We start from the raw sequence: 15953 nt of genomic DNA on the forward strand, positions 1-15953 counted from the left end.
CTTTTTTTAATTTATTAATTATTTTATTTTTTAAATCTTAATTTTCGAAAATCACTAACATTTTTTCAAAAACTATTTTCAAAAATCACTAACTCCTTTTCAAAATTAATTTTCGAAAATTCACTTCCCCCTCTCATCTTCTTCTATTTGTTTATTGATATACTAACATCTCTCCCTCATTCAAAAAAAAAAAGGGATCTCTATTATTATTATTTCTCTGTGCCTTCTTCTTTGTCATATGAGCAGGAGCAAGGACAAGAATATTCTTGTTGAAGCAGATCCAGAACCTGAAAGGACTCTGAATTACAACTAACCAGTAAGCACCTGTTCAGAAATTTTTGAACAGGCAGAGGAGATGGCAGCCGAAAATAATAATAATGTAAGGAAGATGCTTGGTGACTTTACTGCACCTAATTCCAATTTACATGGAAGAAGCATCTCCATTCCTGCCATTGGAGCAAACAACTTTGAGCTGAAACCTCAGTTAGTTTCTCTGATGCAGCAGAACTGCAAGTTTCATGGACTTCCACCTGAAGATCCTTTTCAGTTCTTAACTGAATTCTTGCAGATATGTGATACTGTTAAGACTAATGGAGTAGATCCTGAAGTCTACAGGCTCATGCTTTTCCCTTTTGCTGTAAGAGACAGAGCTAGATTATGGTTGGATTCTCAACCCAAAGACAGCCTGAACTCTTGGGATAAGCTGGTCACGGCTTTCTTAGCCAAGTACTTTCCTCCTCAAAAGCTGAGCAAGCTTAGAACTGATGTCCAAACCTTCAGACAGAAAGAAGGTGAATCCCTCTATGAAGCTTGGGAAAGATACAAACAGTTGACCAAAAAGTGTCCTTCTGACATGCTTTCAGAATGGACCATCCTGGATATATTCTATGATGGTTTATCTGAGCTATCAAAGATGTCACTGGACACTTCTGCAGGTGGATCCATTCACCTAAAGAAAACGCCTGCAGAAGCTCAAGAACTCATTGACATGGTTGCTAATAACCAGTTCATGTACACTTCTGAAAGGAATCCTGTGAGTAATGGGACGCCTATGAAGAAGGGAGTTCTTGAAGTTGATACTCTGAATGCCATCTTGGCTCAGAATAAAATATTGACTCAGCAAGTCAATATGATCTCTCAGAGTCTGCATGGAATGCAAGCTGCATCCAACAGTACTCAAGAGGCATCTTCTGAAGAAGAAGCCTATGATCCTGAGAACCCTGCAATAGCAGAGGTAAATTACTTAGGTGAACCTTATGGAAACACCTATAACTCAACATGGAGAAATCATCCAAATTTCTCATGGAAGGATCAAAAGCCCCAACAAGGCTTTAATAATGGTGGAAGAAACAGGTTTAGCAATAGCAAGCCTTTTCCATCATCAACTCAGCAACAGACAGAGAACTCTGAACAAAATGCTTCTAATTTAGCAAATCTAGTCTCTGATCTATCTAAGGCCACTGTAAGTTTCATGAATGAAACAAGGTCTTCCATTAGAAATCTGGAAGCACAAGTGGGCCAGCTGAGTAAAAGGATCACTGAAATCCCTCCTAGTACTCTCCCAAGCAATACAGAAGAAAACCCAAAAGGAGAGTGCAAGGCCATTGACATAAACGCCATGGCCGAACCTGTAAGGAGAGGAGAGAACGTGAATCCCAAGGAGGAAGACCTCCTGGGACGTCCAGTGATCAATAAGGAGCTTCCCTCTGAGGAACCAAAGGACTCTGAGGCTCATCTAGAGACCATAGAGATCCCATTGAACCTCCTTATACCCTTCATGAGCTCTGATGAGTATTCCTCTTCTGAAGAGAATGAGGATGTTACTGAAAAGCAAACTGCCAAGTTTCTTGGTGCAATCATGAAGCTGAATGCCAAATTATTTGGCATTGATGCTTGGGAAGTTGAACCTCCCTTGTTCATCAATGAACTAAGTGATCTGGATCAACTGACATTGCCTCAGAAGAAATAGGATCCTGGAAAGTTCATAATACCCTGTACCATAGGCACCATGATCTTTAAGGCTCTATGTGACCTTGGTTCAGGAATAAACCTCATGCCCCTCTCTGTAATAGAGAAACTGGGAATCTATGGGGTACAAGCTGCTAAAATCTCACTAGAGATGGCAGACAGCTCAAGAAAACAGGCTTATGGACAAGTAGAAGATGTATTAGTAAAGGTTAAGGACATTTACATACCTACTGATTTCATAGTCCTGGATACTGGAAAGGAAGAGGATGAATCCATCATCCTAGGAAGACCTTTCCTGGCCACAGCAAGAGCTGTGATTGATGTTGACAGAGGTGAAATAGTCCTTCAATGGAATGAGGACTCCCTTGTGTTTAAAACTCAAGGATCTCCCTCTGCAACCATGGAGAGGAAGCAGAAAAAGCTTCTCTCCAAGCAGAGTCAACCAGAGCCCCCACAGTCAAACTCTAAGTTTGGTGTTGGGAGGCCACAACCAAACTCTAAGTTTGGTGTTGAACTCCCATATCCAAACTCTAAGTTTGGTGTTGGAGAGTCTCAACAAAGCTCTGCACATCTGTGAGGCTCCATGAGAGCCCACTGTCAAGCTATTGACATTAAAGAAGCGCTTGTTGGGAGGCAACCCAATGTTTATCTAGTCTTATTTTTATTGTTTTTCATGTTTTCTTAGGTTCATGATCATGTGGAGTCACAAAATAAACAAAAAAAAATTTCAAAAACAGAATCAAAAACAGCAGAAGAAAAATCACACCCTGGAGGAGCATCTGTCTGGCGTTCAAACGCCAGAACAGAGCATAGTTCTGGCGCTGAACGCCCAGAATGGGAGCATCCTGGCGCTGAACGCCCAGAACAAGCATGGTTCTGGCGTTCAACGCCAGAAATGGCAGCAAGTGGGCGTTGAACGCCCAAAATGGGCACCAACCTGGCGCTGAACGCCCAGAGTTGTGTGCAAGGGCATTTTGCATGCCTAAATTGGTGCAGGGATGTAAATGCCTTGACACCTCAAGATCTGTGGACCTCACAGGATCACCTCAGGATCTGTGGACCCCACAGGATCCCCGCCTACCTTCACTCACTCTCTTCTCTCTTCTCAATCATCCTCTATTCTTCCCTATTAACTCTTTACCACTCACATCCAAACACCCACTTTCCTTCAAAATTCAACATCTCTTTCCCACCCAATCCCACCCATATGGCCGAATACACATCTCCCTCCATCTCCTCCATATCTTCTTCTTATTCTTCTATTCTTTCTTCTTTTGCTCGAGGGCGAGCAACATTCTAAGTTTGGTGTGGTAAAAAGCATAGCTTTTTTGTTTTTTCCATAACCATTGATGGCACCTAAGGCCAGAGAAGCCTCTAGAAAGAGGAAAGGGAAGACAAAAGCTTCCATCAAGGGTCTATAGCTCAGTGGTAGAACATTTGACTGCAAATCAAGAGATCCCTGAGATACCTCAGGGGATACAATTTCTTCCACACAATTATTGGAAGCAACTAAGGGTGGAACATCAAGAGCACTCCATCATCCTTCATGAAATCAGAAAAGATCTAAAAGCAATGAAGGAGGAGCAGCAAAGACAAGGAAGAGACATAGAAGAGCTCAAGGACATCACTAAGGTGGACTCATTCCTTGTTCTTACTTTCTCTGTTTTTCATTTTCTATGTTACGTGCCTATCTATGTTTGTGTCTTCATTACATGATCATTAGTAGTAGTAATTATGTCTTAAAGTTATAAATGTCCTATGAATCCATCACCTCTCTTAAATGAAAAATGTTTTAATTCAAAAGAACAAGAAGTACATGAGTTTCGAATTTATCCTTGAACTTAGTTTAATTATATTGATGTGGTGACAATGCTTCTTATTTTCTGAATGTATGCTTGAACAGTGCATATGTCTTTTGAAGTTGTTGTTTAAGAATGTTAAATATGTTGGCTCTTGAAAGAATGATGACTAGGAGACATGTTATTTGATAATCTGAAAAATCATAAAAATGATTCTTGAAGCAAGAAAAAGCAGCAAAGAATAAAGCTTGCAGAAAAAAAATAGAAAAAAAATAGGCGAAAAAAAAAATAGAAAGAAAAAGAAAAAGCAAGCAGAAAAAGCCAAAAGCTCTTAAAACCAAGAGGCAAGAGCAAAAAGCCAATAACCCTTAAAACCAAAAGGCAAGGGCAAATAAAAAGGATCCCAAGGCTTTGAGCATCAGTGGATAGGAGGGCCTAAAGGAATAAAATCCTGGTCTAAGCGGCTAACCCAAGCTGTCCCTAACCATGTGCTTGTGGTGTGTAGGTGTCAAGTGAAAACTTGAGACTGAGCGGTTAAAGTCAAGGTCCAAAGCAAAAGAAGAGTGTGCTTAAGAACCCTGGACACCTCCAATTGGGGACTTTAGCAAAGCTGAGTCACAATCTGAAAAGGTTCACCCAATTGTGTGTCTGTGGCATTTATGTATCCGGTGGTAATACTGGAAAACAAAGTGCTTAAGGCCACGGCCAAGACTCATAAAGAACCTGTGTTCAAGAATCATCATACTGAACTAGGAGAGTCAATAACACTATTCGAAATCTGAAGTTCCTATAGATGCCAATCATTCTAAACTTCAATGGATAAAGTGAGATGCCAAAACTATTCAAGAGGCAAAAAGCTATAAGTCCCGCTCATATGATTGAAACTCTGTTTCACTGATAGTTTGGAATTTATAGTATATTCTCTTCTTTTTATCCTATTTGATTTTTAGTTGCTTGGGGACAAGCAACAATTTAAGTTTGGTGTTGTGATGAGCGGATAATTTATACGCTTTTTGGCATTGTTTTTAGTATGTTTTTAGTAGAATCTAGTTACTTTTAGGGATGTTTTCATTAGTTTTTATGTTAAATTCACATTTCTGGACTTTACTATGAGTTTGTGTGTTTTTCTGTGATTTCAGGTATTTTCTGGCTGAAATTGAGGGACTTGAGCAAAAATCAGATTCAGAGGTTGAAGAAGGACTGCTGATGCTGTTGGATTCTGACCTCCCTGCACTCAAAGTGGATTTTCTGGAGCTACAGAACTCGAAATGGCGCGCTTTCAATTGAGTTGGAAAGTAGACATCCAGGGCTTTCCAGAAATATATAATAGTCCATACTTTGGCCAAGAATAGATGACGTAAACTGGCGTTCAACGCCAGCCTTCTGCCCAAATCTGGCGTCCAGCGCCAGAAAAGGATCCAAAACCAGAGTTGAACGCCCAAACTGGCACAGAAACTGGCGTTCAACTCCACAAATGGCCTCTGCACATGCAACACTCAGGCTCAGCCCAAACACACACCAAGTGGGCCCCGGAAGTGGATTTATTCATCAATTACTTACTCATGTAAACCCTAGTAGCTAGTTTATTATAAATAGGACCTTTTACTATTGTATTTGGCATCCTGGATTGTATTCTGATCCTGTGATCTCGTTTAGGGGGCTGGCCATCTCGGCCATGCCTGGACCTCTCACTTATGTATTTTCAACGGTAGAGTTTCTACACTCCATAGATTAAGGTGTGGAGCTCTGCTGTTCCTCAAAGATTAATGCAAAGTACCACTATTTTCTATTCAATTCTTCTTATTTCGCTTCTAAGATATCCATTCGCACCCAAGAACATGATGAAGGTGATGATTATGTGTGACGCTCATCACCATTCTCCCCTATGAACGCGTGCCTGACAAACACTTCTGTTCTACATGAATTAAGCTAGAATGAGTATCTCTTAGATCTCCTAACCAGAATCTTCGTGGCGTAAGCTAGAATGATGGCGGCATTCAAGAGAATCCGGAAGGTCTAAACCTTGTCTGTGGTATTCTGAGTAGGATTCAATGATTGAATGACTGTGACGAGCTTCAAACTCGCGATTGTTGGGCGTTAGTGACAGACGCAAAAGGAGGGTGAATCCTATTCCAGCATGATCGAGAACCGACAGATGAATAGCCGTGCCGTGACAGGGTGCGTGAGCATATTATTCACTGAGAGGAGGGGATGTAGCCACTGACAACGGTGATGCCCTTGTATACAGCCAGCCATGGAAAGGAGTAAGACCGATTGGATGAAGATAGCAGGAAAGCAGAGGTTCAGAGGAACGAAAAGCATCTCCATTCGCTTATCTGAAATTCCTACCAATGATTTACATAAGTATCTCTATCCCTATTCTATTATTTATTATTCGAAAACTCCATGATTATTTTATATCCGCCTGACTGAGATTTACAAGGTGACCATAGCTTGCTTCATACCAACAATCTCTGTGGGATTCGACCCTTACTCACGTAAGGTATTACTTGGACGACCCAGTGCACTTGCTGGTTAGTTGTATCGAAGTTGTGACAATTATGAATTAAGATCAAAGCACCAAGCTTTGGAGCCATTACCAGGGATTGTTCGAGCCTGGACATCACAATTTCGTGCACCAGAAACAGTGTTCTCTGATCCAGAAGATCCAACCTTGTCTGTGGCGTTTTGAGTAGGATCACCAAGGGAATGGATTGCTAGAGCTTCACCCCCATTCAGATTGGATGACCGCTAACCTGGCGTTTGATTTGAAGCAGAGGAGATTAATGACCGCTGACCCGGCGTTAATCATATATAGCCTGCCATGGAATGAATCAATCAGAAGTTGGAGTAGAAGGTGAGAAAAGTTGATCCAAAAGGAAGAAGTATCTTCGAAGCCTCAACCGTTCTCATACCATTGATTTCACACCTATCTAATAACGTTCTATTTATTTATCTGTTTTTATGCGTTTTCTCGTGACAACTATATTTTCTATCCGCCTAACTAAGATATGCAAGATAATCATTGCTTGCTCAAACCAACAATCTTCGTGGGATCGACCCTCACTCACCTGAGGTATTACTTGGATGACCCGGTGCATTTGCTAGTCTATCTGTGCGAAACTTGCGGAGTTAGTGCATCCCCAAGTGTCTGTGCATAGCTTTTTCTCAATCATAATCAAATTCAGCTCATTGGGGAAATTTTCAGGGAGTTAATGTGCCCGGCTACATCTTGCGATGTAGGATCAACAGAATATCGAGTCTCGACCTGGAGCAAGTGGTGGTGAGCCACTGCATCTACCCAGGAAAACTTGTATCTCAGATATAAAGAAGTGCACAAGCCAATATATCATTCTTATTCATTTATTCAATATCATTATGGCCAATATTCATCAATTATATAATATTTTTGCACTTCTCAATCATAATTCATCATATCTCAAACTTTCTTTACTTCCAAGTTACCACCCCTTCATAGTTCAACCCCATTTACTATCATTACAACTAAGTTTTAGGGTCTTAGAGAGTAAAAATAGAGGTTAAGAAGTTTGAAATCATATTAAAATCACAAAATACAATATTGCTGAAAAATAGGATTCCGCATACACATGAGTAGTCATGCGTACGCGGGGGTGCATTTTACCGTGCTCGCGTATGCATGTACACTCCCGTGTATGCGAGACTTCAAAACAGAATGAAATGCTTGCGTCGCGTGCGAGTGTCTGCATATGCAACCCCTTAAATTTACATTCTCATGTATGCATGCACCCTCTCACATACGCAGGACATCAAAACAGAATAAAATGCCCACGTCGCGTGTGTGGTCGCGAACGCGAGTTCTGCAGAATGGCTAAAAATTGTTAAGTGCTGTAGAATCTACCTTTACACACCAAACTTCCGACGCGCATAACTTTTCCGTTAAAAATCATTTTTAGTTCGTTCTTCAAACGGCGTAAATTTCACGGTCTCAATTTTCATTTAAGACAAGTTTGGAAAAGTTTGAGAGTCCGGAAGCCGAGTTATAGCACGCCAAAATTTGGTCAAAAATAAGTTTTTCTTTAACAAATCTCAAACCTCTATTTTTGCCAATTTCATAGCTCAATAACAACACTCCAAGCTTTTAAGTAGCATCAAAATATACCAACCCACATCCCAATACTCACATTCATTTCATAGCACCCCAATGCACAACTTCAACAAGTTTAACCTCAACAATTCACATTCAATACAACCTTATACTCAATCATCAATATATCATTCTTGTTCATTAAAATCATCATTTCATCAACCATCCACCACATTCATATCAACACATACTATATTCACTGAAACCAATAAATATGCACCAAACACACAATTCAATCTATCCTAGGTCGTCTAGCCTAAGTTTTCACAAAACATTATATATTACATACGAGAAACCAAAACCATACCTTGGCCGATTTCTCCCTAAACTAGAGACACCTCAAATTGGCCCCAAGACACAGCCTCCAAAGTTCCCAACCTCCAAGATTTCAGCACTCACGGTTCAACCAAGCTTTCAGCCTCCACAATTATGCTCCAAAATCACATATACACTTCCTAATACATATTATTACACCCATATATAAAATTTCAATACTTAACCACAAATAATCAAGGAATTCACTAGGGTTTGAGAATCATTACCTTACTCATGCCTCAATTGAACAAAACCCGCTAATCCCTCAAGCTTAATTTGAGCCCAAACACCAAGACATCAAATTTCAATAACCAAACTCCCAAATTTTTTAAAATTAGGGGGGAATGAGAGGATGAGATTGAAACGAGGTTCCTTACCAAAATTAGTTACCAGGCTTCGTAGAGCTCGATGCGGTGAACGCGTGGCCACAAATGGCGCGGCGATCGGAGCTCGGAGTTGAGAGTTATGTGGATTTGAATTCAATTCAAGGGTTTGTAACTTGGGGTGTTCTTCCCCCTCGTGTGTTTCAGTGTGAGTTTCATTTGGTGGAGGAGAGAGGAGTTGAAACTCTTTAAGTGTTAGATTGGTTGATTGGGCCTTGGGCTCGATTTGGACCCGATTCACCTAATTTGGCCCGTTTGGCCCAATTTTGGGTCAAAACCTTTAAAATTAGTGTTAAAATTCATGTTTTAATTATGTCTACATCATTAAACTCTAAAATTTAATTTTCTAATTTCTTTGTTTAATAATTAATTTATTCGTTAATTATTAGTTAATTGCGTGGGATTTACATGGCAGCTTCCTTTCAACAGGTAGGATGCGTGTTGCTAAAGCTAGATTAGAGATTTTTTGAACTTTAACAGAGATTCTGCGCACTTTTTTAGAGCTTTTTGACTGCCTTTTCAACATGGGAGTTGCGTGTTGTCAGGTTGTTTGCATGCAGGAGACAAGCTTGCTCCAAGAACATGCGATGCAACAGCTCTTTGGTCATTAATTTGGCTTCAACGAAGGTGTCGCATCTTCTGTTGTGTCAAGGTGAGGTGCCACATCTTCTGTTTGTTCAATACTGCTCTCTTTGCGGATAAGTCAACGACCTATGCATACGTGAAGTATCTACCAATGCTCCGCGATTTCAGTGGATTCACACTTACAGTTAGAGGAAGCACATCTCACGCATCTTTACAGGACCATTGTGTCGTACATCACAATACAATTGTAAGGAGATGGATGACCCTCTTAATGTTTTGTTCATTTGGGCGTGAGAGCAAATGCCATGACTTGCACTCGTTTTGAGACAGTAGCTTGCACCGGCTGATATACCAGTTGCTCGGAGGTAACAATACTATTCTAATCTGTATTTTGTTCGTATTTTATATGTGTTTTAACGCTATGTGTTGCAGGTGGAGCCATTGCACATGAAACAAAGCGTATAGATCGAAGATGGCAGCATCTTTTAGGTAGGAAATAGACGACATGGAAGAGGTCAGCGTTTCTACTCTGCGTATGTTAATATTAATTACGATATTAATTTTCTAATTTCGGATAATATGTTGCAGTTTGTCTGGTGGTCATAACAAGGACTGATCATACCCGCCGACTTACATGGACATCTTGAAGTATGTGGAACAATGATGTCCTTGTTGTCGTTAAGTGCATCGAATGGCACCTTGCATACTAAGTGATGCGCCAGCTTGGGCATGAACAACTCGTCCCTGATCCTGCAAAAATCATTAGAGTAGAGTACCATTGTAGAGTGTAGAACTATGACTGGAGCGGGTTACATGACGTATGGATAGAGATTTGGCACACTCGTCGTAACACTTGGTTGCGAGAATAGCATCCCCTTCCAATTACCAATTTTAGACTGTCTATTGATTATCGGACTTAGTGTACGGGTGCATTCGAGATATGGTTGAGATTGTCGGAGGGAGTTAATCAGCAACCACCACATCAACCACCTCAGCAACCACCACAACATTATCCAGTGTTTCAGCCATTCCCTTATTACCAACAATATCCACCCTAACAGCAACAACAACAACAACCAGAACCATTGCATCATCATCCACTATTTCAACCATTCCCTTATTATTACCAACAATATCTAGCATTATCTAGTGTTTCAAACTATATTAAGCCGCCAAATACGATAATGAGATTTTTGTACAAAATATTGCTTATCCTTTTTAACATATCACTTTTTTTGCTTTGACAGAGACCGTACTATAGCTCCACAAATGTCATAGTGTATGGAATGACAAACGAAAACGAATTATCACATGGAAAGCTCTCCCTCTCATGTGTATTCCGTTTAATCTTACCATTGTAATACACCATTATATTTGCTATATCCTCCATCATACTATCAACACACTAAAATAACACTCCTCATAATGAAGTAAATGGTAACGAGCTTCGCTTTTATAGACAGAGCATCCAACACGCAATTCACGTGTTGAAATCATATCGAATCAATACGTAACACATATCCAACACTCTCCCTACGTGTTGGATGAGGGCTCATCATGTGTCCAACACGCCCCTGTGTGTTGGTTGGAAGCTTGCCACGTGTCAAATACGTGTTTTACGTACTAACTCAACATACCACCTGCATATTGGACCTATTCCACCTGTAATATCCACCTACCTGCAATTATACCAAATAAGTTTATTTGTAATAAAAACGCCTCAAACTTTTTCGTATAAAAAAACATAAGTCAGGATAAATATCCATGGTAAAAAATTTTGTTACAGCACCTTTTTCCCAATCACACAACCCAATTATAAGCCAGCGTTTTAGCTGACAACAAAGCTGCAAAACTGCACAACCTTTAAGCTATGTGTTACCATAGATTTCTTGTGAAAAAATATCCATATTTTTATACAAATTTAATTTTTTTTATCCTATAATTCACTTTCATAATTTTTTTTTGTGAAATTACAATATTTACTCATGTGATAAAAATTCTAATTTTTACTATTACTAAGTTATCAAAATCAATTTTAATCAACTCTTAATAAAATTGATTATTGATTCATATGTTAGGTGTTAAAATTATGTTTTGCATTCAATATATAGTTACCAAAGCTGCGTTTGTTTACAGAAATAGGATATTGAGATAGAAACACAGAGATATAAAATCGTGTTTAACAGATGAGACATAAACAAAAACATTATATCCAGAGATACTAAATTAATATATTTTGTGTCTATTATAATAAAAAGAATACAAAAACACTAACAAATAACACAACTTATTTTTTATTTAATCTTTTATTATTCTTGTTAATTTTTTATAATTATACTTTTAATTATTATACTTTTTTTCAAAATTTTTAAATAAAAAATAAAAATAAATTAAATTTTTATAATTTATTTTATTTATTAAACAAAATATAAAAATATTAAATTTTGTGTCTCTATTTTTTATATTTTATTCTCAATAATTTGAAAAATAAATGCAACCCAAAAGATAGAGTCACCAAAAGACTACACTTATATGAAAATTCCAGAGGATCCAAAACATATATATATTTTTCAAGAACTTTGTCACACACGATCGAATTCATTCTATATTTCGGGAATATTAATACCGAAAAATTAGTACTAAGAAACAAACAAAGCAAATCAAACCAGAGTGCCTTAGAGGCAGCACGTGAGCATTATGTTAAATATTTTTTTATAATGTCTAAATTTTATTTATAGAATTTATAAATAAAAGAATGAACCTCACTTTATCTTATTTTTACTTTTAAATAAATAAGACGAAAGTTACATAAACACCAAAGAATCCCTATGTTAAATATATGTTAAATTTTACAATTTTGTTACGTTATTTCTGTCAATTTTTACTAACTTTTATTTATGATTATATTTAATAAAAATGTCTTTGCAAATGTATCTAATAAAAATATCTTTTTTATAGTTGTGTTTAATAAAAATGTCTTTATAAATATATTTCTTAGATATATCTTTTTATATATATATTTAAAATATAATAATTAATTATTATTGATATTAAGTTGACAGATAATATATTAATATCTTATATTTTTTCTAAATTTTATTCAGTTAGATGTTAGCCAGAAGAGGTTTTGTCCCAATTGGTTCAAATGGACCAGTGGCGGTGCTGAAAGGTCCTTCTTTAAAGTTTTAATTTATTTATTTAGCTGTCAATGTTCCATGCTGGGTTGGCATTTGGCTATGTCATCTTACCCACAACTTGATAGATTCTACTCGTTTCAGCTTTAATGACCTTCCACCCCAGTTGATCAAATTAAATTATTAGACCGCAAACGCGTCAAAATGTTATAACAAAATTTTTAAATATACTGATACACCGATATTTTATTAAATTTTAACAATTAATTTTAATTTTATATATTATATATATTTTTTATAATTAAAATTAATAATTAAAAATTATTAAAATATTAATATAACAATATACTTAAAATTTTTTTTATAATTTATATCTATTATTATTATTATTATTATTATTATTATTATTATTATCCTAAAATATCACTTAAGGCCAAAAGAGAAATTTAGAAATTTTAATGTAAAAATATCGAATTTTAGACGAATTTTTTTATTATTTTTTATTTTTTTATGCATAAAATAATTTAGATATAATATGTAATTTTTAAGTTAATTTTTTAAAAAGTTTAAAAATATATATACATTTTTTTATAATTTTATTTTCGATATGACAGTTACATAAAAAAGACATAATAATATTAGAAGTAATTTTAAAATCATAAAATATTAATAATTTATACTATATTTAGTTAAAAAATTATCAGTATATATCTAATTAATTTAAATTAGTTCTTTCAAAAATCTTAATTTTTTTAAAATAAATTATAAACTATTAATTATTTAAAAGACACAATATTTTTATAGAATATAAGATACAAATATCAAATAAAATAATACTTGAAATAAATTATAATAAAAAAAAATTTTTAATAATGTAAATTTAGAACAAAAATAAATATTTTTTATAAAAAAATATTTAAATACGCAATAAGATTAAAAAAATATAATTATGTAAGCATTAATATTATATATAATAATATAAATATTAAATATGTTAATATTAAAAAATAATTTTTTAAAAAATAAATATAAAAAATATATAAAAACTAATTTAAAAAATCTAAAAACTTAAGTGTTTAATATTAAATTAATTAAATAAAAAATATTAATATACTAAATAATTAAAAAAATAAACCATCATATAATAAAGAATATATATATATATATATATATATATTACTAAATTATATAATATTTTTTATTTTTTAAATATACATCTTATATATAAATAAAATTTTAAAAATTCTGGGGGTTTGACCACTACTCTTCCCCCTCCCTCCTTGTCGGTCCCTGCCTAAGGCAACAACTGTGTCCAGCTTATTAGGCTTATTAGCTTATGCAACTTCGAATGTCCTTCACTCCTTCCTCATTTCGAATAATCTCTAACTCGGTTCGTATAAATACCAACATTACCTCCTCCCCTTCCCACAAGCACTACTCACCCTTCTCTGATATCAACACAGCTACTCACTTATAACTATATTATTATTATTATTATTATTATTATTATTATTATTGCATTTTTCCAAATTAGTTGCAGAAATGGCTTCTTCAAGTCCCTCCTTGCTTCTAATCCCTCTTCTTGTTGGTTCTATAATGGTTGTTGCATATGGTGCCAAGTTAGACCAAGAAGTTGACATCACATGGGGCGATGGGCGCGCCAAGATGCTCAACAATGGGGAGCTACTCACTTTGTCACTTGACAAAGCCTCAGGTTCTGGTTTCCAATCCAAGAATGAGTATCTCTTTGGCAAGATTGACATGCAGCTCAAGCTTGTTTCTGGAAACTCTGCTGGCACTGTAACTGCCTATTATGTAAGTTCTTGTCATTGTTGATGTTATATAATAATGTGTGTACGTTGTGATTGAAGTTTTTATAAATGTGAGTTACTGTTACTCGTGTGCAGTTATCTTCAAAAGGAGCAACTTGGGATGAGATAGACTATGAATTCCTTGGGAATTTGAGCGGCGACCCCTACATTCTTCACACAAATGTTTTCAGTCAGGGCAAAGGAAACAGGGAACAACAATTCTATTTATGGTTTGATCCTACGGCTGATTTTCACACTTACTCCATCACTTGGAACCCCCAAAGGATTATGTAAGTACCCATTATTAATTGAATTATGTTCAGTTTCGATTAATTTTTTCTTTAAAAAAATCATTTTTAAAAGAGAAAAGTTATTTTATATTTAAATAGATTTTTTTAAAAAAAATTTAAATATTAAAAACATTTTATTTTTATTTTTCAAAAATAAAATATTGTTGATTTTTTTAAATATTTTTTAATAAAAATAATTTTAAAAAATATATCCAAATATGTTTAAAATTTTAATAAAATACTTTATTTTTGAAAAAAAATTACTTTTTTTACTTAAATGAGTCAATCCAAATCACCAACTAGCTACGTGTATATATTACTTCTGTTTATGGAGACTGACCATATATATTTGTTCCAATCTTAATTCAGATTCTCAGTGGATGGAACTCCAATAAGAGAGTTCAAGAACTCAGAGAGCATTGGTGTCCCCTTCCCAAAGAGCCAGCCAATGAGAATATATTCAAGTTTGTGGAATGCAGATGACTGGGCAACAAGAGGTGGACTTGTGAAGACAGATTGGACAAAAGCTCCATTCACAGCTTCATACAGGAACTTCAATGCCGATGCTTGCATATGGTCTAATGGCGCATCATCTTGTGGTTCTGGTTCTGGTTTAGGTTCTTCTTCTACTACTAGCAGTTCATCATGGCTCTCACAAGAGTTGGACACTACGGCACAAGAGAGGCTAAGATGGGTCCAGAAGAACTATATGATATACAATTACTGCACTGATGCAAAGAGGTTTCCACAGGGTTTTCCTCCAGAATGCAGAACCTCCTAAAAACAGACAAAATAGAATGCCATTATTGTAGATTATTTTATTGGTGCTGCTATTTTAATTTTGATTCTTTCATCCCTTTTCAATTTTGTCACCACTACGATACTAATAAGTATGAATTCTTTTATGTATGAAATATACGTATATTCTTTTTCTGTGTTAGATCTTGTGTCTTTTCTCATTTTTGTAGTTTTTCATGACCGTGATAACAAAAATAAGGTACCATGCAACAATCAAAGAAATTTATAAGGTACCTTGCAATGTGATAAAAAATATATTCGGTTCAAACCAAAATTTTTGTGCTTTCTTGTTAATGTTTTTCTCAAATTCTTTTTCCTTTTTTTTCCGTCATCTTTTTCTCTTTTTTTTTTTCATTTTTTTTGTTTCATTCTTTTAAGATGAATAAAAAATAAGAAAAAAAATCAAATAAAAAAATAAAAAACAAAAATTACTACAATCATACTAAAAGGAGGAAGATTTATTGTTCGGTTTACTTATATTAGTATTCATCTTTTATCGCATATTACTCTATTTTATACTATATATATAAAAACGATAAATTTACCCTTAACATTTATAACTAATTTGTATAGTTTGTAAAAAAAAAAAGAAAATAAAAGTTTCCGCTTCAATTTAATTTTTGCAATTTTGATCAATTTTTAGTACACAATCGATTGTTTTAGCCGTTAAAAAAAAATAATTATCCAAATATTTTAAAATTGAATATTTTAGTCCTTCAAATTTTAAAATTCATAAAATAGTCT

The 15953-nt window shown here is 35.3% G+C and overlaps 1 protein-coding gene and 1 non-coding gene across 2 annotated transcripts; one reads left to right on the forward strand and one right to left on the reverse strand.

Moving 5' to 3' along the window:
- Positions 1-751: 751 nt before the first annotated feature.
- On the reverse strand, positions 752-859 carry LOC148573616 (small nucleolar RNA R71). Its single transcript, XR_015906825.1, has one exon. It is a non-coding gene; the product is annotated as a small nucleolar RNA R71 (small nucleolar RNA).
- A 12867-nt stretch (positions 860-13726) lies between these two features.
- LOC107625244 (putative xyloglucan endotransglucosylase/hydrolase protein 23) lies at positions 13727-15351 on the forward strand. The gene is made up of 3 exons (XM_016327828.3): positions 13727-14125; positions 14218-14411; positions 14781-15351. Exons 1-3 carry the CDS (start codon positions 13853-13855, stop codon positions 15190-15192), a joined length of 879 nt encoding a protein of 292 aa, XP_016183314.1. The 5' UTR covers positions 13727-13852; the 3' UTR covers positions 15193-15351.
- Positions 15352-15953: the final 602 nt, after the last annotated feature.

This window comes from Arachis ipaensis, chromosome B2 (genome assembly GCF_059453495.1).
Source record: "Arachis ipaensis isolate K30076 ecotype BB chromosome B2, ASM5945349v1, whole genome shotgun sequence".
Taxonomy (NCBI): Eukaryota; Viridiplantae; Streptophyta; class Magnoliopsida; order Fabales; family Fabaceae; genus Arachis; species Arachis ipaensis.

Excerpts from the sequence above, each read along its gene's own strand:
- LOC107625244 (XM_016327828.3), top strand. The coding sequence starts at position 13,853 with ATGGCTTCTTCAAGTCCCTCCTTGCTTCTAATCCCTCTTCTTGTTGGT. Across the intron at positions 14,126-14,217 it reads GCACTGTAACTGCCTATTAT|TTATCTTCAAAAGGAGCAAC; the intron begins GTAAGTTCTTGT and ends ACTCGTGTGCAG. Across the intron at positions 14,412-14,780 it reads TGGAACCCCCAAAGGATTAT|ATTCTCAGTGGATGGAACTC; the intron begins GTAAGTACCCAT and ends ATCTTAATTCAG.